This window comes from Hipposideros armiger, unplaced genomic scaffold (genome assembly GCF_001890085.2).
Source record: "Hipposideros armiger isolate ML-2016 unplaced genomic scaffold, ASM189008v1 scaffold_478, whole genome shotgun sequence".
Lineage (NCBI taxonomy): Eukaryota > Metazoa > Chordata > Mammalia > Chiroptera > Hipposideridae > Hipposideros > Hipposideros armiger.
In genome coordinates this window covers 991,873-1,018,743 of record NW_017731828.1, presented here as the reverse complement: position 1 = coordinate 1,018,743, position 26,871 = coordinate 991,873, and the positions used below count along the sequence as shown (strand labels likewise).

The following is a 26,871-nucleotide window of genomic DNA, read 5'->3' as shown; positions in this document are numbered from 1 at the left end:
TGCTGAGCTGGGCCGAGGGCCCGGCCGCCTCCCCGCCGCAGGCCCCGGAGCTGCAGGCCGGAGGCCGGGGCTGGGGCGGCGCCGGGGGCGGCCGCCTGGCCGCCGAGCCGTGGAGGAGGCGGGAGCCCGAGGAGCTGGGCGCCTCCGAGGTGCTGCTGCAGCCCGGGCGCCTGGAGCTGGGCGACGTGGAGGAGGACCAGGTGGTGGCCGTGTTCGTGGTCACCTTCGATCCCCGCTCGGGTGAGAGCCGCCCCGGGACCCGGGGTAGGGTCGCCCCCACCCCACCCCACCCCGACCGGGCTTGGGGGACGGCGGGGGAGGGGCTCGCTGCGCGCGCACCCGCACACCTGCACCCCCAGAGCTCACCCCCGGCTAGGCTCCCGCGGAGCGTGCGGAGTGCCCCCGCGAGGTCTGGGCGCGGGACGCGGGGCTTTGTTCCCCGCGCTCTCTGACCCCCCATCTTTTCCGTCCCGCCGCTTTTCAGCGGGTCCCGGTCCGCGCCCTCGTCCCCACTGTCGTGTTTGCGCTTCTGCAATGATAAAGGGTCCTGTTTGTGGCCGCCCGCACGCTGGCTTTTGTTTTCTTTCTCGGCCAAAGGAGGACGGCCCCCACTCCCGCCCCGGTTCGCTCCTGAAATTGAGCGCCTTAAGCTCCCGGGATCCCTGGTCCCCCGCCCTTGCCCCCCACCTGTCCCTGCAAGGTAACTTTCCAAGCGGCCAAGTTCACTTTCTCTGACAGCATTAGTTTGCGGAATTAATGCCTGGAGTCTTAGGGGATGCGATTGAGCAGTTAAGCTGGAGACGGATTAAAGAAGGAGCCTCCCCGGGTAGGCTCCTGCTGGTATGTTTGGCGAACGAAAGGGTTGTTCCCAAAACCTTTAGCCGAGCCACCCAGTCAGGAAGCGTGCATTTCAGTGGCGAGAGACTTTAGGGGTTCAGAAGTGCATGAATAGACACACTCTCTCATCTGGTCCCTAGTTTGAGAGGGGCCTCTCATTCCCAGAGCTGCTCCGTGATGCTTATTGGAGGCACGACAGCTGACGTCGTGGCTCTAGGGTTTAGGAAAGCCCAGGTGTATCTTTGCGTCCCTAACTCCAATGGAGTTGCTGGAATGTGGAATGCCTGTTAGTAAACTGCTGCTTTCTGATCCTCGGACTAGGAACATAGACACCCCCCCCCATCCTGAAGAACCTGATGGGTGCTATGCAGTGGGAGGAAAAAGGGTAAGGACCCTGAGGTGGGGATTCAGACATGGCACACAGTCTAGTTCCAGGTAGGGTCATGTGACTTTGGTCAGGGATTATAAACCAGCAGGACACAGGAAGTGACAGTTTGCAAGCCTTCCTGACTGATTGTTCCTTGGTCCCATCCCAATGCCCTTCAAACTATTTTGACTGTGACCCACCCTATGAAATTAATTTTACATCCCAATCAATACGCTCACATACAGACATGTATAACTGGAACAACTTTCATGACATTACCCACCCCTTCTTCATGAAATGCATACTGGTATTTTCTGTTCCGCTTATATTTTTATGCGATTCACACATTGACTCACACATGGTTGGGACTCCCAGATACCAGTAATTTGAAAAACTGCTCTTTTTTGACCAAAGTAACCCTGACTGCTAGACAGAAACAGATGCTAATAATACTCATTACGCCCTACCCCATAACCTGCAGGTACATACAGCAGGTCCTCGAATAATACTGTTTCATTCCACCTGGTTTCGTTACAACAGTGATGAGAAAAAGGTGGATTCCTGATCAGAGCCACTGTCTGTGGAATTTTCACATTGCCCCGGTGTCTGCGTGGGCTTTCTCCAGGGACTCCTATCCACCCACCACCCCCGCGCGCGCACCCCGCTCCCCCATCCCAAAAATGCTTGTGATGTGAATGGCATGTCTAAAATGGCCCCGTATGAGTGAGTGTGGGTGTTAATGATCCTGTGATGGAACTGCGTCCTGTCCAGGGTGGGTTCCCACCTGTGCCCTGAGGTGCTGCACAGGAGAGGCTCTGGCCATCTGCGACCCTGAACCGGCATAAACAGGTTGGAAAAGTATTGTCTTACTTGTTTGTATTAATCTTGTTTAAATGTATGTATAGTGCACATTTATTTTAGTGTTTACTGTTTGAAGTATTTTGGGTCTTTGTTTAGAAGTTTGGTGATGGTTTTGTGACCAGAAATATGCCATAGGAATTTAACCCTTGTTTAAATTAATCAGCCTTTGGTAAAATTGGTTTCATTATAGGTGTTTTTGCAGTTTCCAAGAACCCAGCGACAATATTAAGTGAGGACTTTCTGTTGATGGGAGCACGAGATTCATTCTGGGGCGTGTTTAAGGAGCAATAGAAGAAATGGGACCTTAATAGGGTCTGATTTAGGGAGGAGGAGGAGAAAAGAAAATCCTGCAGATTTTCCACAGATGGAGTTGATAAAATTGAAGAGCAGAGCTGGAACCCCCGCCCTGCCTTGTCAGTCACAGCTGATGAGCAAGGGTTTGTAGGATACACACATACACAGGTGTATGTCATAGTATGTCGGTGTTCAGATTATTATTAGTGTGGAGAAGGGATTGTAAGTGATACCTGGACATTTATGCATTTTACTATAATGGTGTTTCATTTAACTCTAATCACCACTCTGTTACTCGATGATCATTTATACCCAGTTTATACATGAGAGTATAATTCTTCTGGATGCAGAAGAAAAGAGGAATTCTTTCATACCTTCAGAGACAAGGTTTGGAAAGCTCGGTTGGGCACCTGTAGGAAAAATCTGAGAAGCGGGTAGAGGCGTAAAAGGTGTTATTTTCAATGAACTCCTGGTTTGAAAATGATGGTTGTTGGATCTACAAATGATGAGAGGGGCACCGCCACACACTCTCACACGCACTCACTCATTCACTGTCACACTCGCACACCCAGTCTCTTTATCTGGAGCAGGGAGTCCCAGGATGGTGGTGCTGGCCATCTGGGCTACAAAGCTGCTATTGAAAGCAGGCCCAGATGCTAGCTAACTATGCAAGCTGGGCGGGAGAGGCTGGCAGGCAGAATATTGCTTTTTCATTGTGTTCAACCCATGATTTAGAGCCTTGATTTTTTAATTTCTATTTTGTTCTTTGGGTTTCTAGTCAAACGTTCTTACTTTTCTCTGCTTAACTAAGGGAAAAGGTATTGTCACGCTTGGAAATCAGCCCTGCCCCCTCTACCCCTGTCTATGGAGGTGACATAGCTGTCTCAGCATGTGACCGAGGACTTGTGTGGGGCCCTGAGGCACAGAAAGTTTTGGACCTGCCAATGCATGACACCTGTGACTCTGCCTCATTGGACTGTTTCTTTATGAGATTCACTTTGAAAGGCTACCTTTTCCCCCAGTTGTTTTGTGGGCGTGTGTGTGTGTGTGTGTGTGTGTGGGAAATTTCTATGCTGTGTGTGCTTGTATTGGGGCAGCTTGGGGAAGGAGGGATGGCTGAGGGGAGGAGAACCTGCTGAGATTTTCAAGATGTTTCTTTTCCTTTAGTTCTTCAGGAAGAACCTGTTCCTCCCCCAACCTCTAGTCAGTGCCAAATGTCAGCTACGCACCTAGCTCATTTAGCACATCCGAAAGCTCCATGTTTATGTGACATGTGAGTACTAAAAATCACTCATTTTCATCTCCATACATTCTCTGTGTGGTCAATGAAACACAAGCATTTTCTTTTAAGCACTGGAGGTACACTAGGATCAGGGCTAGGTGAGATGTCTGGGGACGTGACTGGGGTGCTACCCAGGTCACCTGACTTGTGCAAATAATAAATGGCTCCAGCCATGGGTGGGAAAGTGACAAAGTAGAGTGACAATGGAAAATGTAGAGCATGATTTCGAGATGCAAAAAGCTGTCCTGAGAATGGCCAGCTGAAAGAGGCAAAGAGACGGCCAGTTCTGCCAGCCAACAGGATGGTCTCTTAGAATGAGTAGCTGCCACCTCCTTTCTCTGTTGTTCCCATCAGATGTCAGTGGAGTACACTTGTGGTTAATTTCATTTATCCCACACTGGCAGAATCTTTCCCAGGCTGCTGATGAGTCACCTGCTGTGGTTTTTAGGGAGAAGTCGATTTGTGGCCATCTGCTGTGAATTCGGCCACTTCTCTGGAAAGTCTAGGAGAGTGAAGTGGGAATCCCAGCACCCACCAGTCACGGCACACCCACTGTGTGTCAGGAACGGCTCGTATGCTGGGCGTCTCAAGGGCCTTGCCTCTCATCCGCCCAAAAGTCTTCTCTGGATGATGAGGAAAACTGATGAACAGACAGAGCCGCTAAGTCACTTGAGGTCACAGGGCAGAGAGGGACAGAGCCCAGGGACGATCCTGAGTCTGCCTCCGTCCAGTGCCTGTTCTGGGTCCCCACACCACACCACTGCCAGAGTAAAATGATACCTGGTCTGTGAAATGGAAGGTTTTTTTCCCATGTGAAATTAATTCACTGGAATTCAGCCATGGATTGGCATATGGCTGACTCGCAACCACCAGGATGAATTTCTTTGTACCTCACGTTTTTTTATACTGGCTCTTTCTTCCTTTGCTTTAAAACCACCATCCTAGGTGGCTTGAAGACTATTCAATAATATTGAATATTGAATATTGAGTAGTATTCAATATTGAATCTTGAAAACTATTTAAGACCAAAAATCAAGTGATATGGGCTGTTGACTTTGCTGGTGTTGGCGTCTGAGCCAAATACAGTACTTCCTTGGTTTGCGAGCATAATTTATTTCGGAAACAAACTACTCGTATTGCAAGACATCGCTTGTTTACCACATTAAAATGTATTAGAAGTGTTTGCTCATCTTGTAGAACACTCGCAAACCAAGTTACAATCCAAGGTTTTACTGTCATCTTCTTGGTTTCTTCCATATGGTGTTGGGACCATGAGACTCCTGGATTCTTGCCTTTATTCCCGAGACAGTATTCCTTTTCACTTCCTGGCTGGAATTAGGGCATATGTATATACTGATGGGAAGAAGCCGACGGGAAGAGTAAAAATCAAGGCATATGTTGAAGAAGGGAAACCAGGTGCAAAGCTTCACTCTTGAGGTCAAAGGAAGCTGCAACCGGACCTTCGGCTGAGGCGGCCACTGCTTATGAAACGAAGGCCTCAAGAGGAAATCCTTGGGGCTGGGGAACCCCCAACAAGGAAGGAGAAAGAAGAAGGAAAGCCGTGTATTTCCCATTAGAACGAGATTGTTTTGGTTCAAGATCATTGCTTTTTCTATTTTAAATATATGAGATGAACTTTCTAACAGGCAGCGGCGCAGTAGCAGCTAATGTCTGTGGTGATTCATGAAATGCAAATATGCGTGGAGCTATGGTCATTCCACCTTTAAACAGGAATAAAGACAGAGGCAGCCCCACAGGCCGCCGGGACAGAGTATGTGTCGCCCCACGTGGGGGCATATAACACATCAGCGCTGGGAGGCCCTTACTCGCACAGGTGCCAGCCTGACCTTGGAGTGGCAGGTACATCACAGCCAGGCTCAGCACCGCCCTCTGGGTAACCGAGCTGCCAGCCCAATGAAGCCATTCCTCCAAATTCCTTTAAACAGGGACTTATTTGCGTTTGTGGGAGCCCAGCACCTGACACTGTGCTGCCAAGCTGTGTTCTACCAATATTTACCGAATGACTGGCTGAATGTACACAATGCAGATTGCCACGTCTGTAACTCATGGGGTCCCCTCCTTATCAGCTCTCTTTGCAGCTAGAGGCTAGGCAGGGGCTGTGGAGACCTGTAATAGGCCCAAGAAAAAAGTGGGTGTGAAGTTGGAAAGAGAGAATTAGGGGCAGAGAGGCACTGTCAATGGTGATGTGTCTCTCTTGGATTGACGCCCCCTGAGGTGAACCCTGGTGTTGAATCTCCCCAGGCTCCAGCTCCCTGGCCGAATTCCTCAAGTGCAGTGAGCTTGTTTGGAAAACCAGTGGCCTCACAGTGTGAAGTTGGGGCCTGAGATGTGTAATGCTCCGCGTGAGGGTTTTCTAGCATTACGCAGCTCACCACAAGGATTGCTATTTTTGCAAAATCCCTTTCCTGTAAGCCTCCACAAGTTTCATATATAAACTGGCTTCCAAGTTTTGAGAACAGTAGACTATTTCTGTTAAAGGATAACCTTTAGCTGGGCTGCCGTTTCATCCCCTTGTTTATAGCCCATCGCCTCGATTATTTTTTTTACTTTTGCAAAGTCCTTTATGCTTACCTTATGTTTTGTCACATCTCTACTGTTTAAATTATGTTCCCCGTTTGTGTGGAAAGCTGGAAGAAAAGTACAGCGAAAACCTACATATCCTTCGCTTACCGTCCCCATCTGTTGACATTTTATCATTTTTACTTTATCCTCATACAGTCAGTTCTATACTGTGAAATATGCATTCCTGAGAATCACTGTGCTCTGGAAATTGTATAGGGAAAATGACAGGATCTATGGGGATTATGGGGTCAGGGGCACAACACTCAAAAACTGTCAGTGACACATTAAAAACAAGATAAGAACCTAATACAAATGGTAGGACGGTTTTACATATGACCAATAGTTAAGAAATACATAATACTCAGATAGATATGGCACGTTACCTTTAAAACAAAAGACCTGAGGTTTGCCTGTGAGGGCGGGTGTTGGAAGGGTTGAGATTGTGCATTACTGTGAAATGGTGGAGAAGGCTATGGGAAACCTGATGGACAGTAGTAACGCTAGAGGTGATAGGCAGAACTCATAACATTACGGGCAAATGTTTGAGGGGGTATGTGTGAGGGGGTGCGTTTTGTGTATTCCTGTGTGGCTCCGTTCAGCTGGGTGTAGCTTTCTGCATTTACATGGTGACCCTTGTGATCGAAATCACATATCAGCAAACATGAATTCTCCTATGATTAAATTGTTCCCTCATATATCAATTGCCGTGGGAAATTCAGCCAGTATTAAAAGAGAATGTACTACGTATAGATACCCTTTAAAAAATTTTTTTTGCTGAACTATTTCAGAGTCGGTTTCAGACATCATAACATTCCATTTCTAAATACTTGAGTATAAACCTAAGCATAAGGCCACTTTCCTACCTAACCAGAATATCATTACTACCCCTAGGGAAATTAACCTAGGTTAATTTATCTATTAGCTTTATTAATAAATTTATTTTTAGAGCAGTTTCAGGTTTACAGAGAAACTAGCAAAACATATAGTTTCCTTATCCCCCCATTATTTCCCCTATTATTAATATCTTGTATTAATGTGATATATTTGTTATAATTGGTGAACTGATATTGATAGATTATTGTTAAGTTCATAGTTTACATTAGGGTTCACTCTGTGTTGTACTTTCTATGCGTTCTGAAAAATGTAGTGTTATGTATCCGCCATAACAGTGTCGTACAGAATAGTTTCACTGCCCTAAAAATCCTCAGCGCTCCACATATTCATCGCTCCTTATGCCCTGATCTTTTTTACTATCTCTGTAGTTGTCTCATTTCCAGGATGCCACACAGTTGGAATTATACTGAACCTCGCCTTTTCAGGCTGGCTCCTTTCACTTAGCAATATGCATTTAAAGTTCTTCTGTGTCTTTTCATGGGCTTGATAGCTCCTTTCTTTTTATTGCCAAGTAGTATTTTGTTGTATGGATGTTCAACAGTATGTTTATTCATTCACCTATTGAAGGGCATGCATTGCCTCTTGGTTGTTTCCAGTTTGGGGCAATTATGAATAAGGCTGCTATAAACATTCATGTGCAGACTTTTGTGTGGACATAAGTTTTCAACTCATTGGATAAATACGAAGGAGCGTGAATGCTGGATCATGCGTAAGAGTGTGTTTAATTTTGTAAGACACTGCCCCAGCTGTCCTCCCAAGTGGCTGTATACCATTTTGCTTTCCCACCAGCGATGAATGAGAGCTTCTGTTCTCCACATCTTCAGCAGCATTTGGAGTTGTCAGTGTTTCAGATTTTGACCGTTCTAATAGGTGTGTAGTGGTATCGTATTGTTTTAATTTGCAGTTCCCAGACGACATGATGTTGAGAATGTTTTCATATGCTCATTTGACAAGTGTACATCTTCTTTGGTGAGATATCAGATCTCTTGTCCATTTTTTAAATTGGGTTGTTTGTTTTCTTCATGTTGCGTTTTAAGATTCCTTTGTGTATTTTGGATAGAAGCCTTTATCAGATAAGTTTTTGCAAATATTTTCTCGCACTGGTGTATCTTTTTATTCTTTTAACAGTGTCTTTCAAACATCAGAAGATTTTATTTTTAATGAAGTACAGCTTATCAATTTTTTTCTTCATGGATCGGGCTTTTGGGGTTGTATCTAAAAAGTCATTGCTAAACCCAAGGCCGCCTAGATTTTCTCCTGTATTATCTTCTAGAAGTTTTACAATTTTGCGTTTTACATTAGGTATATTATTCATATTGAGTTAACTTTTGTGAAAGGTTAAGGTCTGTGTCTAGATTCATTTTTTTGCATGTGGATGTCCGGTATTCCAGCACCATTTGTTGAAAAACGATCTTTTTTTTCATTGTACTGCCTTTGCTTTTTTGGCAAAGATCACTCGACTATATTTATGGGGGTCTATTTCCAGGCTCTCTGTTCTGTTCCATGGATCTATTTGTCTAATCTTTCACCAGCACCACACTGTCAATCACTGTAGTTCTATTGAAGTCTTAGAATTGGGTGGCATCAGTCCTCTGACTTTGTTTTCCTTTACTATTATGTTGGCCATTTGGGGACTTTTGCCTTTACATATAAACTTAAGAATTAATTTGTCAATATCCATGAAGTAACTTGCCGAGGTTTTGATTGAGATTGCACTGAATCTGTAAGATAAGCAATTGTGAAATTTCCTGGCTCACACTATTCTCTAACAGTCAGTCGTGTTGACGCAAATTCTGCACATGTTGTATCAGAACTGACTGTATACAGACATAAATATATTTCTTGTGAGCCGTTTGAAAGTAAATGCAGATATAATGATACTTCACTCCTAAATACTTGTGTATAAACTCCCCACATAACCACAATGTTATTACCCTGAGGGTAATAACGTTAACTCATCAATTAGCTTTTAAAAAACATGCCTCTCCTTCATAAAGCTGGGTTTTTGTTTGGTTGGTTTTGTTTTTAATGCCTGTCCTGTGATATTGCACTGTGCTGTGCGGGGATGTGCAGATAAACTAGCCAAGTTTCTGCCTTTAGGAAGTCCAGTCTCCTGGGGACACAGAATCTAAGACAATGGTTCCATTAGGCTGGGAGGAGGACTGCAGGAGCTTTATCTACTTTCCTTTCATTCGAGGAGTGTATCAGCAGAGATGGTCTTCCCGCAGGGAAAGGACTCTTCACAGAGTGGTGTTCTGTGGCCCGGGCTCCATTCCATGATTCCATTCCATGATTCGATGGACCTTTCTTCCCAACCCCGACGGGCTCGCATCTGTCTAGAAGTGATGAATGTAATGGACAGGATGTCATTCACTGCGCCCGAATCTTTCGGTTTCTGTGCAGTGAGGGGTGGCCAGGCACAGAGGAACAAGGAGCAAGCCTTTGAGAACCAGGCTGAGGAATGGGGACTTTATTTTACAGGTCAGCTGTATCAAGTAAGACATGGCTTTGGCCATGAAGACTGGAGAGCCAAGTGAACAGTGGCTTGATCAAGATGGGAGTGTTTTCTTTTCCATGTAACAGTCAGGAGATAGCTGGTCCAGGGCCAGCATGCCGGCTCAGATCCATGAGGTCATCCAGGGACCCAGGCTTACGTTGGCTGTTGTTCCGTCATCACCTCCATGATATGTAGGCGGATGCCCTCACTTGCATGATTCAGAATGGCTTGTCGCCCCATCCACATTGCAGACAATAGGATGGAGGAAGGGGCAGCGTACTTCTTCCCTTTAAGGCACATTTTGGAAACTACACACCTCACTTCTGTCCACATCCCATTGGCCAGAATTTACTTATATAGCCATACCTATAAGCAAGAAGGTACCGAGAAGCAAAGTTGTTATTTGGAAGGCCATGTGCCAAGCTAAAAATAGGAGGTTCTATTTCCTATAAGAAAGGAAAATGGAATACTAAGTGTCATCTTGTAGCCCCTTATACTAGCATTTCTGAAAAAAACAAAATCTTTCTATAAAGGTCCCTTACGATGACGCTTCTTAAAAATAGATTTATTAGCCAAATAATTTGGGGAGCATTAAACACTATATTCATCTCATAGAGATTCACAATGCAGAGTAACATATTAAAGGCTCTGAGAAGTTCTGCAGTAATAATGTATCTATCTTTGTTTAACCCAAACAAAGGTTTATTTGGCTAAAAATCCCCTTTTAAAAAACTTGCTTTATGTTTTGCAGAAGCCCTGTTAACCTAAGTGTTGGAAAACGCTGCTTTGGGAATTGTTGATGTTTTCTTAGTTTGCAGAGATGCAAACATTTTTATAGCAGTTCCACTTCTGGGGATGTGGTCAACAGATGTGTGCTTCTTGTGTTAGTCGAGGTTTAATCAAAGAAACAGAACCACTGGGAGATATGTGAAGGGGTTCATTTCAGGAATTTGATGTTACACAACTGTGGGAGCTGGCTGGACACTGTGTGTAAGGCTATTGGCTTGGTGTCTGATGCTGGAGCTTGACGTTACTGGGTGAGCAGTTAAGGAAGAAGAGAGTAAAGTTGGGGAGAAGGAGAACAAGGTGGAACTCATGAGGATGGATGGGCACGTGGGTCAGGCCATCTCTGCCTCCGGCTTTCATGGTGTGGGTGTTCTGATGAAGCTGATGGCTTTCCTTGTGGAACTAAACACGCTCCCGGCTTAGGAGTCAGAAAAACTGGAAAAGGATCCAAGGAGAGGTGGCTCCAGCATCAGAGGCCTGGCTGCCACCCCTACAGTGCGGCGAGCCTGCAGCTGAGCCACGTGAGCTGCCTGGTGCTCCTGCACCGAGCTTCTGATGTAAATACAGCATGGCTGCTGCTTCACTTCCCACTTCCGCCTCCCCAGTCTCAACAGGAAACATACAAGGAAAGGAGGGGATTCTGAGAAACAGCGGAGCTCGGCCTAGCCAAGTGTATTCACCTAATGACAAGGACAGGATGGTTGACAGCAGTGCTTCTTATAAGAGCTTCAAACTGAAAATAAGCTAAATGTGTGTGGACAGTTACATAGATAATACATTGTTACAGCATGCATCAGATGGAAGTAATAAATGAACAAACTCTTGCTCCATGCATCAGCGTGGATGAAGCTTGCGAAAACTATTGTGCAAGACAGACACAAAAGAATGCAAACTATGATTGCATTGATACAGATTTCAAAACCAGCAAAGCTAATGTAGTGTTAGAAATCAGGATAAGAGTTACTTTTGAGAGAGGGCTAACGGCTTAATGACTTAGCGGGGGCACAAAGGGGCTTCTGTGCTTTGCATCTTGGTCTGGGGGCCAGCTACACAGGTATGTGTTTGTTGGGAAATTTTGCTGAGCTTATAGTTACAATTCGCGCACTTTTCTATACTTCAGTAAAAAGTTAAGGTAAAGTTTTTGAGTAGTTATTGAGGAGTCATGGACAGGCTGGGTTGGGAGAAAGAAACTGTATTACAGCTGCTTGAACCCAGTAGAGTGACAAGGTAGGGGGGGACACGGCAGCCGATACTGGCCGATTAGGTGAGTGAGCAGGACAGAGGCGACCTGGGGGTTATAGCATCTCCATCCCGAGTTGTCCCTTTCCTCAGCCAGCCATCTGTTGCCATCATGAAGGGTTAGGACCATGTACACAGATGCCCAGGCAGGTTCATCAGCAGAGTCACCTGTGTAGGATGAGGAGCAGTTTGTGACCCTGTACATCAGTGGTTCTCAACCTTTCACAGGGGTCACCTAAGACCATCGGAAAACACATATTTTCGATGGTTTTAGGAACCGAGACACCGCTCCTCTATCCGTCTCCAGGCCCACATGCAGATATGCCCACATATGAGTACCCGGCAACCCCTGTGAAAGGGTCGTTCGACCCCCAAAGGGGTCGCGATCCACAGGTTGAGAACTGATGCTGTAGATGAAGGGTACCCCCCCTGGCAGAGGCAGAAAGCCACTGGACTAGGAGGCAGTAGACATTGACGGTGAGGGGAAAGGATAAGAATGGGGGGGGGTTGTTTCTCTAAACTTGACCTTTCTCCCGAAATTCACCCCTCTTGCAGAGTGCAGCCTGCTTTTTCTTGCCTTGCCTTTCTGTTGTATGACATCGTAATTCCCTTTTTCATGCTTTTTGTTTTAGCTCATTCATTAGTTGGTCAGATTCACAACCTCTCTCTTGAAAATAAATTGCTCGAAAGTGTCTTAGGCTGTTGAATATGGGAGAGGGTAACCCCTTATGTCTGCCGGGCCAGAGACTGTATTGTGTGTAGGTAGACTGGGTGTGCAATACCCCTGATGCCCCAAACAATTACCTGAAAGCATTGTTTTCCGGGATTATAGTTGGTGTATCTAATGGAAATTAGGATTTACAGTGCTGATGATAAACTTGCTCTAAAATGAAATCTCACAAGTAGCTTCGTATTTTTATTTTGAGAATTCTGACTATGCATGAAAATAGGGAATATTCTCTAGTATTCTCTCAAGCCTCTAGGTAACACTGTGCAATTCGCCTGTTCCCTCAGTCTGATGGTTGCTCCTCACTGCTTTCTAAAATCCCACGTTAGCCTCTGTCATAGCAACGTACCCCCCAAAACTATAATCGGTGGTCTTCTTGTCTGTCTCTGTGTTTATCTCTGGACTCGAACTTTCTTGAGGTCAGAGACTGTATCTTATTTGACTTTGTAGCTCCAACATCTAGCCTAGTGGAAACTCAGTAATTAATGATGAGTGAATGAGCCCTGAAATGCTGGAAGCAAAGAATGGATGGCTGAACCTTAGTGGAGGGCCTCATCTGGGGAGAGAGGAGAAGGAATTGGGGCTCTCTGAAGTTACTCAGGAACTTGGCCAGCATGTGGGTGACAGATGACATGACCTGCTGGAGCGCCTTGATGGTGGAGTCACCAGCACATTTCTTGAGAAGCCACGTGTGCAGAGCCCTTTTCCTTGAATGATTGTCTCTTTTAACTCGTGGCCTTTCTTCCCTGCAGGAAACATGGTGGAGTGGTGTTTACCTCAAGATATTGACCTCGAAGGTGTTGAGTTCAAGTCGATGGCCAGTGGGTCGCATAAAATCCAGTCTGATTTTATGTAAGTAGTTCTGAAGGAAGTCTTCTCTGTACCACTTCCTCCCTGCCCTCTACTCTCCTCAGAGCATAAGGGCTTTTATCAGGGGTTCTTCAAGAGGCGTGTGTCAATGCCCTGAAAATATATGTATAGTTCTGTGTTTATATCCGTTTTCTAGCACGAAGGTCCCTAGCTTTCATTAGGTTCTCTATGGATTTCGTGACCCCCAAAAAGTTAAGAATTCTTACCACAGAGGCTTTCTCCCTAAGATATCACTGGGCCTCACTTGAGGTTTCGCTTTAATGAAAGAATGGTTTAGTTATGGTTAACTCAAGACATTCATGTGCTAAAACTTGAAATTCCAGCTTTAAGTAAGACCAGTTTATAGTCCTGTGTAATAAAGATTCTTGTGGGCCGGGGAGGGGCAAACAGAAAGAACGGAAGGGTAATGAAGTAGCTTTAACCTTCTCGTTGGGCTGAGACAAGTGTGAGACAGGGGAAGGAAATGAAGTGACAGCTCTGGTCATGTGCTCCATTAAAAACACCAGGGACTCAGGAAGTGAGGAAAGAATCAACAGGGTTTATAGAACAGAGTCCTGGCTCCAGACGGGCCTGAAGATGAATCTTGGTCCTGGCTCTCCCATCAAGTCCTTAGCTGTTGTGCAGGAGAGGATAAGGGGTGTATTTATGGTCATGGGCAGTCGTGCAGCAGGCTTGCTAGAGGTCAAGTCCTGGCTCCAGCCGGAGGACCCTTGCCGGGTTCCATGATTTCTTTGAGCCTTGGTTGTCTCATCTGTGAGGCTGAGCAGCTTCGGCTAATTGTTCCCCTCTGAGATTCTAAAAAAGCGTGGTTTTTTTTAGGCTGAGCTTTCTCATGGAGACCCTGGACACAGTTTTTTCTTGGAGATTGCACCTCAGAGGAAAAAAAAAAACAAAGTAAAACAAAAGGTCTGTGTCTAATTTTTGAGCCTCACTCCGTCTTTGGTCCATTTTAGCTATTTCCGGAAAGGGCCCTTCTTCGGCCTGGCCTGCTTCGCCAACATGCCTGTGGACAGCGAGCTGGAGCGCGGCGCCCGCATGAAGTCAGTGGGCATCCTTTCTCCGTCCTACACCCTGCTTTACCGGTACATGCACTTCCTGGAGAACCAGGTTCGGTACGTGGCTTACAACCGCGCACGGGGTGGCCATAGGGACCGGCCAGTTGGTGCGTTTTGATGAGTCCTGGGGATAAAGGTTGTGTGCCAAACCACCAGGTGCCTTTCCAAGAACATCAGTGGCTGTGTTTCCCGCCTCAGGTGGTGGTGCTGGTTTTGTTTCAATCAGCATCCTGCATAATAATTGTTTACCGTATAATGAAAGCTGGGGCACATTTTGCCTTCAGTTTATATTAACACTGTCATCAGTTTGGTCGAATGAAATAATTTGTTGTCCTGTGCGTGATTCCTGTTACCCTAAAGCCACCATAATTACCTCCTCGCCCCAGGGAGGCAAACGTACACCAAAAAATTTTTAAGCCTCACCATTTCTTATTTGGGGTAATAGGGAGCGATTTTCTTTTTTAATCAGAAGCAGCAAAAGTACTAGTCATTTAATATTCTTTTTCATTATGCAAGTAATCTAATTTCATTTCAAAGTCTGAGGCAGAAAGCTATCCCTAATCCCTAAAGCACTGTCAAAATTTTAGCACATTTGCCTCTTTTCTGCTGTGGATGTGTGTGTGTGTGTGTACTTAAAAAAAATGTACACTTGACATACATATATCTTTTTCTGTATTCTCTGAAAAATTCCTAGTTTTGCATCTTAGAAGTAATACTGTAGAGTAGAAAAGAACATTATCATTCGGATTCTGATCCTTTTAAAAATGAGTCTTCGTTTTGAAAAAAAAATATTAATTTCTCAAATAGGCAATACATTCTCATGGTTCAAAAGCCAAAAATTATAAGGCATTATTATATTAGTTTGGGTCCTAGTTAAATGGTGAAAACAAGCCCCAAGATATAATGGCTTAGATAAGCTAGAATATTCTTTCTCTCTCACGGAACAGTCTAGACTCTACAGGGAGGCAGGTGGGCAGGGTGGGCAGCCTTTATTAACAACATCACACTGAATTCTCATGACCAAGTACCATTTCACATGTAAGCAGAGTATGTGGACATTCCATTTCCAGAAATAAAATTGGGGGTTCAAAGGGTATGTGTTGTGTGTGTGTGTGTGTGTGTGTGTGTGTGTGTATATAGATATATATTTAAACAGATGTTGTCTAATTGCTTTCCTTAGAGATTGTACCATTTTGTACTATTTTGAATGCCCAACAGTCAAGTTTTCTCCAATATTGCCAACCCCAAAAGTAAAACTTTTGGATTTTTGGCATTTTGATGGGTAAAACATGGTACATTGAATATAGTTTTAATTTGCATTTTTCTTCTTATGAGTGACATTGAGTTTGAGTCATTTGTCTTTTCCATGAATTGTTCCTAGCTTTTGCTAAGAACTTTTTCTTTTTTCTTCTTTTTTTTTTTGGTTGTTGGCCTTTTCTTATTAATTTCTAGGACTTCTTTGTATAATGGAAGGTTTGTTCTTTGTGACATAAATTGAAAATATTTTTCCACTTTGTCATTTATCTTTTTATATTACTTTTTTTGTCATGCAGGTGCCTTCCTTCACTGAATTCATTTCTCTTTTTCTGGCTTCTAGGTTTTGAGTCATAATTAGAAAGGTTTTCCGCATAGTGATTAAAGAGGACACAAGGTAACATGAGAGAAGAGATTTGCATGAGAGAGTACGAGGAAAAAAAAGAAGCATAGTGCGGGCAGCCCAGTCAGGGAGGGATAATACTCAACTGCAGCAATGACGTTTATATAAACTAACTCGACTTGATTTCTGAAAACACCTAATCTGTGTTTTATATTCACTCTTATTTCTGACATCCCAAACTTACTTATTAGTATTTCATTTACAACTCTTGGCTTCAGTATCGCTCTAGTTAGAGACTTCTTACTATGACTGTTTCTTAATAATCAGAAGACATTGAAGAGCTATTTCATAATTTAAAACAATAAATCATAAACAGGAAGAGGGGGTATTATCAAATAAAAGGGATCCCTGCATTTTTGGACCTTGCTTAGATCTTGATTCAAACAACCAGCTGTAAACGACATTTTGGGGACAGTTGGTATAATTTGGATGAAGACCGAGTATAAGTTTATATTAAGGCATTATCAATTTTGTTAGGCAAGATAATGGCAGGGCAATTATGTTATTTTAAAAATAGACTTTATCAGTTAGAGATGCATACCAAAGTATTTATGGATAAAATGTTATGATAAGGGATTTGCTTTAAAACATTTCAGGAAAAAGAGTGGCGGGGAGATAGGGTATAGATGTAACCACATTGATAAAGTAAAGTTGGAGCTAAGTGATCATGGGGTTTCTTTTCTTTTTTTTACTTTTTGTGTACATTTCAAAATTTCCATCATGAAAAGTTTGAAAATACTAAATATAACATTAACATAGCTATTGTGGAAAACTTTGAAAAATAGACAAAAGCTCAAAGAACGATTCCATCAGTCAGACATATCTACTATTAACTTTTATATCCTTCTAGTCTTTTTCCCATGTATAAGTATATACATATACATTAATAAAAAAGAAATTAAATATCAATTAACTCAATCTCTAAATTTTCAAGTCATTCAGTATCTAAATTTTTCGCTCTTGGTATATTAACCTTTCAGTATTTCCTGAATGGTCGCTCTCAACGTCATTTTGGTGGTTTCATAGCATTTAGGTAGATAGACATATCACCATTTATTTAACTATCTCATCATTTGGGGGTTTTTAGGTTGTTTCTTATTTTTGGCCTCTGTAAATATAACCAACCCCCCCCCAGCCCCAGTGGGCAGATGATTGTTCGTTCATATCTACATACAGTTCTTTAGGCCACATTCCTGGAAATGGAATCACTGGGTCCAAGGGTATATACAGTGTTAGTTTGATGCAAATTGCAAATAACCCTTCAGAAAGGTGGCACTGTTTTGTACTTGCACCAGCAGTAAATGGGAATGCCTGTTTTTCTGTACTTGCAAAGTCGGAAGACATGCTTGTTCAGACCAGTAATGAATACGTCTGTGTGATGAAGGGTAACCGTTGCGCAGAGGAGTCCCTGATTCTTACGTTGGGTGCATGACCGCTCGGTGTGGTGTGGGAAGGCAGAGGTCGTTGTCGTGGGCAGCTGCAGGGTCCCATAAGCTTATGTATCAGTGCAGGGGCTATTGGCTTACAGAGAGCACCAGTGCCTCTGGTCCTGCCGGGGAATTCTTGGTCCGGCCCAGAAGCCTGTGACTTTGGATCAATAGCATATATTGTGCCAGTTATTCTCCAGTTCTCAGAGTGTCATGTTTCCTGGACAGTTTCCATAGATGCTCGGCCTACATTTCCGCGTGGCAGTTTCTTAACTTGTGCAACCTTATAGGTAAGGTCAACAGGAAGGTCTCCTGTTGCATCATCTTTGAAGTCCAGCTTACGTCCGGCACCCTCTCAGCCTTGTTTCAGTGTCTTTCGGTTTATCTTGGTATCATGGTTTGATGACCAATCCGGTTTATTGCAAAATCTATAGTGTGTTTAAATTCTGAGGCTTTTATGCGGGAACGGCCAATTTGTATTGATGTCTGTGTTTATATTCTCTATTCCATATCATTGCCTACTCTTTTCCATCCATCAGGGGATATATCTTAGGCTGTCAGAGGACAGGATCTTGAAACAAGCTTTTTGTCGAAGGGACTCTAACTTAGTCATGAGCTTTTCTATAGAATCTTGGTTCAAATATAGCATTTGAAGTGGCCAAACAGAAAAGACAGGCAGTGGGACAGAAAATCAACAATGAACCTAGAAAACAAAAACGTATTACATAAATTACCTTGATGCAGCCCCTTTTCACTCAGAAAATGTAGTATTAAAAATAGAATACAATGATTCTCAGTGTTCTTTTTTAGGAAAACGAGGGCCTAACGAAAACACTTTGAACTTCATCATCTTTATGTTCTTTTATATTAACCCTCCGTTGGGCGCAACTGATCTCACAGATTCATTGCACACAAATTTTCAAATATCTAGCAGTTAACTTAAACATCGTGACTTATTGTGTCCATATCTTCCCCCTCTACCGTAGCCTATCACCAGTCGTGTTTGTGACTTAGCACAGTAAAGACGTACTTCATAGTGGCATCTTTGTGTGCAATGAATCTGTGAGATCAGTTGCACCCAACGGAGGGTTAATTGAACTTGCCTCAATTTAACACACACCCCTGAAAAGCATCTGAAATCCGCCATCTTCTCAGAGTAGACAGACCCAACCTCACCATCATGGATTTCCCATCTATGCACAGACATTCATGAGAATGAAAGAAATCATGATAAGTGCCCCCTCCCAGGGTCATTTATTATTACATCACATGTCTGCTTTCTTGTGCAAAGCTTAACACAATGTCTAGAACCCCCAAATTAGAGAGCTATTCCTCAGAGAGGAACTTATTTTAGTAATCATTTTTTTCTGAATGGAGTTGATTTTTTTTTTCTTTTTAAGATGTAAATTTGCCTGAAGGTCTCCTCCTCCTGGGTTTGCCCAGCAGCTTCCATATTTACCCTATTCCTGAGCCCTCACTGTGCGTCTCGCTAGATCCTGCAGAATAGCCAGGAGGAAGGTACCTGATGTTCTGGGAGTGACTGGCACATGTCACAAACTGTGTGAGGCCCTTTTCCCATGTTAGTTCATTTTCATCTCAAAATAAAACCGAGGTGGCACTAGTATCTTACTAAAAAGTAGTATCTACATGTTAAGGAGAGGGGGAAAAGAAAGCAGATTTTGAAACGTTGAGTAACTTGCCTGTGGTCTCACCATGAAGTGGCAGCTGTAGCCTTGACATTGGGAGCTGTCAGTCCGTCTGGAGTGGAGATGGCTAGAGAGCAGCTGGCTACCGGTTGAAGGATGAAAATCTTAAATCTGAGTGGTTTGTGTCAGCATTTGAAGTAAGCTAGAAGTGGCGTGTTGGAGGGATGGCCTATGTTCATCTCCATTGTTCCAGGGCCAACCATAACTAGGGGTACCTCCCCTTGCTCAATAACGCTAGATTTTGACTCTTTTCTGTTGCAGTATGATGGACATTGTTGGGTTCCAAGAACATACAAATGGGCTAAAAAAGGTTTTCATGCCTTTTGTTCCTCCCTATATTCATTTCCTAGGGTTACTATAACAAAGTACCAAAAACTAGAACAACAAAATGTATTGCCTCATAGTTCTGGATGCTGGAAGTCCAAAATCAAGTTGTCGGCAGGGTCGGTTCCTTCTGGGGCTGTGAGCGCGAGTCTGCCTTTGCCTCTCATCGAGCATTTGGTGGCGTGCTGGCCATCTTGGTGTTCCTTGTCTTGTAGACACATCACTCCTGATCTCTGCCTCCATCTTCTTATGGCCGCCTCCTTGTGTGTGTGTTCGCACGTCCAAATTTCTCCGTTTTATAAAGGACACCAGTCATACTGGATCAGGACTCACTGTAATGACCTCATTTTAACTTGATTGCCTCTATAAATAAAGACCCTGTCTCCAAATAAGGCCACCTTCTGAAGTACTGGGGTTCAGACTCCATTGTATTTTTTTTGGGGGGTGGGCGAAGTTCAATCCATAACACCCCCATTAAACATAGTGCCAAATAGTACCTCCAGCTCTCGACTCGAAGGCAGGATTCTCCTCTGGCCAAGTGGCCCAGGTTTCTCCGTGCCTCTTTCTTTTGGGGTCAGTTAACAGGGCTGCCCACAGCCAAGTATCTGCTGGCCAGAGTGGAGTGGGGGTGTGGAGAGAAGAGATTTTGAGTTTTTTTTAAATTTATTACTGGGTGTAGAAATGATGAGCCCTTAATGACATCCAATAATAATTGTTTTCCCGTATTGGAGGCGTTGAGGGGTAAGTGTCCTCTTAGTTTATAACAACAAAGCAAGCAGGCAGGATTTGTAAACAGAGCAGCCTGCAGCAGGGCCTTGTGGTTTTCCAGGGCTCACAGCCCGCAGCCCTGCTCCGGGAAGTGGTACACGTTGTTAGCATACCTTGCTCAAGAATAACAGGCATTAGTCACAGTCTGTTACTTCTGCCCCTTTCCCGTGAGAAGGGCTGTCAGGGAGTAGCAGAGCCATGGCTGAGCTTTTCCTAAGGAGCTTCTGTAACAACAAAGGGGGCGTCCTGGGAAGCCTCAGACGTCCTGGGTCTTTTCAGTGTCTCAGGTCTGTGCCCCACGGGGCGGTGGGAGCAAGTGGCAGAGCTGCGGCCAGAGCCCTTCTCACTGTACCTGTGTGTTTGCAGGCACCAGCTGGAGATGCCTGGACATTACTCCCATCTGGCTGCCTTCTACGAGGACAAGAAAGGGGTGCTGCGTGCTGGTCCGGGGAGAGGCGGCAGCCTGCCCCCCGTCTGCTGGCTACCTTCCATCCACCGGTACATGTACCCTGAGATGAAGGTGAGGTCAGCTGTGCTCTTACAAGTCCTGGACTCGCATCTGGGTACAGTCGTTCTTAATTGTTTTTTTAATTAACAAGGGATTTATGTCTTGGGCTCATGCCCAAAGTCTGCTTTTGATAGAGTGGGATTCTAACCTAAGTGTTTGGGTTCTCTTAAACCATAAGGCAACTTATCATAAACAATACGCTTTCTGGACACTTCTGTAATCATGATACAAAGCTGGTGGATAGGTCAGTCATGGCGGACTCCTGGGGCAGGAGGTGGATTTCATTCTATTGATTGCTTCAGAAATTTTAAAGCCAGACGTTTGAATTAAAGATGAAGAGTGAACAGTTATTTGCTATTTCTTAGTTACAATACTTGTATTTTTTGTGATGATTATTTCTAACAAGTTATTCTTCCCTCACTTCTTCCTTTTTTTTTTTTTTTTTCCAGATCACACACCCAGCTGGCTGCATGTCTCAGTTCATTAAATTCTTTGGAGAACAGATCCTTGTCCTTTGGAAATTTGCCTTACTTCGGAAGCGCATTTTGATATTTTCTCCCCCTCCTGTGGGTGTCGTGTGCTACAGAGGTAAGCAGACACCAAGGTCAGGCTCTTCGTAAGTTCCCTGGAGCAGAAGCTGCCTGAGTCGCTCCTTTGTGGACCCAAGGTCAGGAGAGTCTGGGCCATATCCAGGGGGTCACCGGGGTTAAGCCTGGGACTGACGTGGTTGGATTTGTATTTTAGAATGTGGACTCTGGTGACAACACAGACGATCGACTGACTGGGTGACAAATCAGTAGTCTGCTGAGAGAGAAGGGTCTGGATTGAAGTAGAGGAGATGGATTCTAGATATACTTAAAGAAACTTGACAGCATTTGGTGTGTGATTGGGTTGTAAGGTTCTGATGTGTGTGAGGCTGTAATGGACGAAGAGGCTAGGGTGACAAGGATGGTGGGACCGCCAGATGGGGGACCAGGAGGAGGAGATAGGGGTGGGGATGGCAGCGTCAGCTTGGGACGCGGTGAGTGTGTGCTGTCTGTGAGGCCCTCGTGAGATGTACACGAGGCACCGGTACAGTCGGGTCAGAACCTTGGGGGAAAGTTGGGCTGGAGATAAACTGAGAGTGCTGCCAGCCATGGGGTGGGTGGCATCACTTGGGGGGAGAGTGAGTGAGGTGTGCCAGTGTTTAAAGAGGCGGGCACAGGAGGTGAACACTAAAGGTGGGAGACGTAGGAGGCTGAGGTGGGACCGTCAGAAGATGAGAGGGCTGCAGTAGGCAAGAGTTTGGAGGTCCCAGTGCCACATCCTCAGCAAGACCCAGTGAGATGAAGACTGAATTATGTCCACTGGATTTAGCAGGACATTGCTGGTATGACCTTGAGACCAGGTTCTGCTGTGGGACCCGAAAGGATCCCCCATCCCCACCCCGTCTCCTCACAGCGCAGGACCTCCTGGTTACCCAGGTACCAGGACGGCACAAAGCAAAGCCTGCCACACGTCCTGGGAGGCGACAGCTCAAGAGGCGGCGGCACGTGGGAGGGTTGGGAGGGCAGACTCCCCCACTCACCGCCTCTGTCCCCCCCTCAGTGTACTGCTGCTGCTGCCTGGCCAATGTGTCCCTGCCCGGCATCGGGGGCACCATTCCCGAGTCCAAGCCTTTCTTCTACGTGAACGTGGCTGACATCGAGAGCCTGGAGGTAGAGGTGTCCTATGTGGCCTGTGAGTATGGGGCCCTCCCTGCCTCCTGCCCACACATCCCTGCTCTGCCCTCTGACAGCCTGCCAGCTCCCCCACCGGCCCTTCTCCTCACAGACGCGGGGCCCCCAGACTCCTTGTTGTCCTGCTGGGGTCGGGCTGGCGCCCTTCAGCGACAGCCTCCGGGCTCCCATGTCCTGACCCTCGGGTCTCGCAGGCACCACAGAGAAGATATTTGAGGAGAAGCGGGAACTGTATGACGTGTACGTGGACAACCAGAACGTGAAGACACACCACGACCACCTGCAGCCCCTGCTGAAGATAAACAGCGCTGACCGGGAGAAGTACCGGCGGCTCAACGAACAGAGGTAGTGGGGCCGGGGCCCCGGCACGTGTGCCCACGTGGTGGCAGTCTCAGGATCTGGACAGCCGGGGGGGCTCTCTGTCACACCCTTTCCCTCGTGGCACATGGAGGGTGGGTGGTGAAGGGAGCCCTGCAATTGGAGACGCCAGGCCCCCAGCACCCTGTCCTGCTAGGAGGGTAGCTGGTATATGGGGTGACTTCCTTCTGAGGGACTTTGGGATCTGTGAAGCCCAAGAAAGAGAACCGGCAGTGTATGCCCCACAGTGCTGAAAACTTGCTTGTGCATTTTCTCATGTCATTCTCCAAAATTCGGTCATCCTGTGAAATAAATGGTATCATCACCCCTAGCTTATAGGCAATTAGGAGAGATTTTCACTTGCCTGAGATTACACAGGGCCGGAAGTGGCCCTGGATCCCTGGGGTTTTGAATCCCAACCCCGTTTATTCCTTTCCTGTCCCTCGTCTCCCTGCCTTTGGACCAGAGGGCCTGCTGTGGGTCACCCTCCTTCCCAGGGACGGTGGCCCGTGCAGATGCCTGACCGCTCACCGAGCTGGTGACAGAGGTCCTCGCAGCTATGCCCGAGTCTCATGGTGGTCTCCTCACAACAGGCAGATGTTGCTGTACTCCCAGGAAGTGGAGGGGGACTACAACCCGTGTGAAGAGGACCTGTTCGTGCTGTAAGTCACCTGAGGGTCCCTCAGCACTAATGCTGCAGGCCTGGGTCCTTCCCGCGTCCCCCACTGCAGGCCGGGGACGTCCTGTATTGCTGCTGTCGACGTCAGAAATATCCAAACCTGTAGAGAATTCTTAGGAGTTTACTGAGCCAACCTGATGACATATGCCGGGGAGTAAGATCTCAAATGCTCTGGAGAGTGGCAGTTTTGCAGCTTATTTATACATGAGAATCAAAGGAGGAGAGAAAACGAGGGTTACATGAAATCCGCGGGTGGTAGATGAAGGCTGTGTGAGGAAGCAGAGCAGGGAAATCTCGAGGGTTGGATGAAAGGCCCAAAGGAGAAGCATGCTTCCTTTACATTGGTGGGCACTGGATAGCTAATAGTTACCATTTACAGCACGTAGAGATGGTACGGGGACAACAAGATAACAATGAGGGGTTCTGTGGTCTCGTGCTCTGGTGCTGGAGGTTGTGCCTCTGAGGAAAAGGAAATGACTCTGACATGTCAAAGGCACGTGGTACTGGATGTGTGAGAACAGTGGACAGGCTCACTGAGGGTAGAGACTGACCTTGGCCAAGGAAGCCGGGGGCCTGGGATGGGACCGCCCGCTCCGACCGGCTCGGTTAGGGATTCGTGGTCAGACCACCCTGTGAGGTTCCTTTCGGTCACAGGGCTTGTCAGGCCTGCCGTGTGGCCCCCTGAGCTTGGCAGGTGTATTGCATAGCCCCTTTTCCGTTCACACTGTCAGGGACACTTAGAGCTGGGCTCCATACCATCGGCCCTGAACCCTGAAATGCTGGTAGTGGGGGACCCTGAGGAGTTAAGTACAGAAGCAGGGGAAGGTTATTGACAGAAAATGGGGGTCCTGGGGCTTGTCTGTCTGCTGGGCACTGCACAAAAGCTCTGTCTGTCCCTCAGGGTTCAGGGACTTCTCATCCGTTGCTTCCTTTGAAGAGAGGTGTTCCTTGCCCTGAGTATTCTGGGATAATCTGAAAATTTAACTCTTGAACCTAATGAAACCCCCTCCAGATCTGTTGGTGGTCAGGGTGGGAGCCCTGGCCTTCATACCTTGATTTCATTCATAAGCAGCTGTTGAAATCATGCTTGGTGATGAGAACAGAATTGCAGTTGAAACGGAAACAGTTCTCCCAGCTTCCTGTTTGGTCTTCCTGCCCCGTGTGCTGGGATGGGGGTGGGGGAATTGCACTGGTAGTTAGAACCGTTTCTAGCTTTGACACTGAAAACTTAAGGTTGACATTTCAACAATGGCACAGTGCTGTGATTCGAAGAAAGTGTTCTTTGTAAAGCATACTCGCTGTTCAGGGGTAACAGTGTCTGGAGATTGAGCACAGAGCCTGTGGTTTCCCCAGGTTTGACACATTCCATTGTGTGTGAAAATCCTGGGCTTCCAGAGTTTCTGTGGACACCAGGCGCCTCTGCTGACCCCACAAGCTCTGTGGAGCACAGCTAGTGCCTTCTGTCTGTGAACATGGTCCATATATTCATGTAGTACTTCCTGTAAATCAGCGACATTTAGACCGTGCATGTGCATAATTTAAAAAAAAAAAGTAATCGAAGGAAAACCAACACCCAAGGATGATGGTGAGCTATGACAGTATAGGAACCTACAGCCTGACTCCGTATCTCCGTTACTCTTCACGTCCAGCGTTTCTGGCGTTCAAACATCCCCGTGCCTCCTCTGAGCTCCGCTGTTAATGTGGAAGGTCAGGGTCACTGTCAGCCTTGCACGGTCTGCGGTGGCTCAGGGGCTGGCGAGCCATGTCAGAGCCCGTCTCTCTCTAGTGAGCTCGCCTCGGCGGCCGCTGTCATTACCTAGCCGGGCCTTGGGAGGCGCCTTTCAGTTCCTCATTTGAAGCTTTGACCTCAGAGCTGCATTAGCAGTTGTTTTGTTTATAACTTCCCCTTATGATGAAGCAGAAAGAAAGGAACACAGGATCTGGGGGCCTCTTCCCTGAGGCTGTGTTTAAACCTCTAGTAACCTCTCAAGAGGGAAACCCACTTTTTTGGCAACCAAGCCATCCAGCACTTGCTCAGAGATTTTTGCTGGTCGTACCGTGATTCACGCCAATGGTTTCTTTGCTGGTCTTCCTTTAACTTTGATCCTGCTTTCTTGCTTGAAAAGATACTTGAGTTTTGAAACCATTTTAAACGTATATGAAACAAAACAGCGTCGTATTGGTTCCCCACATATGGACTGCTGGCGAGCTTGCTTTCTGTTCTGCCCTTCCTCTCCCGTGTCTTGCAAATGCAGGTTTTTCCTGGAGCAGAACAACCGGATATTTCAGACTTTGTTGGAGGTGTCCGCCAGTCAAGACAAAACTCTGACAGCCGAGCACGCCCGGGTCATGGGTCTGGACCCCCAGGGAGACCGCAGCTTCCTGCTGGACCTGCTGGAGGCCTATGGCATCGATGTCATGTTGGTCATTGACAACCCCTGTTGTCCATAGGAGGAGTCAGCCCGGACTGGTGAGCCGCTCCCGTGGGGACTCACCCCAGGCCCCAGAGGACTCGTTTTTTTTATTCAGTACGAAGGAATATTGTTTCTACTTCCCAACAAATGTAATTTTTGCAATCTCCTTTCCTCCCATGCTCCCTAGAGGTAAGAGGAGACTGCCATAGCTTTGTGTCCTGCTGTGGCAGGACGCCGGAGTCGACCACCTTCTCCCAGGGTGGCTGCCTGGTTTGCTCATCGGCGTTCACAAAGTTGACTGTCTCGTGTCCTTGTTGAGTGACGTCAGGGGGTGTGGCGAAGGCCACAGGTCATTAGGAGCCACCCGAGCCCTGGAAACACTGGGTGGACCGTTCTGGAAATCTGTCTGGTCTGTGTCCCTTGATGTAGTCACGAGTGAGACAGCTGTCTGCCCAGTGTGGCCTTGGATGTCCACCTGCCCACAGGTGGAAGCTAGACCAGGTGACCTTCCATTTTAGCTCTGGGAGTCCAGTCTTGGGACCAGGTCTCCTTTTTCCTGTGTATTAGGACAAAGCTGCGTCTTCCCTGTTCACATGAGTAGAGACCCCAACGTGGGACAGAAGGATGTTTCCGACACCAAGTTTGAGCTTCTCTCAGGACAGGATGACAGGGAGAGGCTGCTTGTCAGCCAGCTGAACACTACAGTGTTAGAATGAAGCCTTGAATCATTCCTCACAGTAAGTTAACGGGGACCACTCCATGTAATATTCCTCTTTCTTGGAATCGCCACCTCTTGAGATGGGTTGACAAATTCCCAAGGACCAGTGCCGGCCCTGAAGCTTGCAAGCACATGCATCTTCCACTTTAGTCTCCTTTAAGGGCTAAGCATCCTCTGGGAGTAATTTGGGTATTTTTAAAGAGTAGCGGGTGCGGCCACCAGAAGCGGACCAGTTGAGGCAGAGGATAGAGAAGAGGTTTCTTCAGCCGGACAGCAGTCCTCAGGAGGAGTTACTGGCAGAAC

At 46.3% G+C, this 26,871-nt stretch overlaps 1 protein-coding gene across 2 annotated transcripts; it reads left to right on the top strand.

Moving 5' to 3' along the window:
* The first annotated feature begins 6 nt into the window (after positions 1-6).
* DENND11 (DENN domain containing 11) lies at positions 7-26,865 on the top strand. Of its 2 annotated transcripts, XM_019666805.1 has the most exons (10): positions 158-240; positions 13,120-13,219; positions 14,191-14,349; positions 20,541-20,694; positions 21,132-21,270; positions 22,270-22,401; positions 22,595-22,745; positions 23,351-23,419; positions 25,692-25,906; positions 26,418-26,865. In XM_019666805.1, exons 2-9 carry the CDS (start codon positions 13,125-13,127, stop codon positions 25,885-25,887), a joined length of 1,095 nt encoding a protein of 364 aa, XP_019522350.1. In that variant the 5' UTR covers positions 158-240; positions 13,120-13,124; the 3' UTR covers positions 25,888-25,906; positions 26,418-26,865. The 2 variants fall into 2 exon arrangements, with proteins under 2 accessions (XP_019522351.1, XP_019522350.1); XM_019666806.1 differs by having other exon boundaries at positions 7-240; positions 25,692-26,865.
* The last annotated feature ends 6 nt before the right edge of the window (positions 26,866-26,871 follow it).

Coding starts and splice junctions, on each gene's coding strand:
- DENND11 (XM_019666806.1), top strand. CDS start 13,125: ATGGTGGAGTGGTGTTTACCTCAAGATATTGACCTCGAAGGTGTTGAG. Junction 22,402..22,594: donor AGAGGTGTCCTATGTGGCCT/GTGAGTATGGGG, acceptor CGGGTCTCGCAG/GCACCACAGAGAAGATATTT. Junction 23,420..25,691: donor GAAGAGGACCTGTTCGTGCT/GTAAGTCACCTG, acceptor TTGCAAATGCAG/GTTTTTCCTGGAGCAGAACA.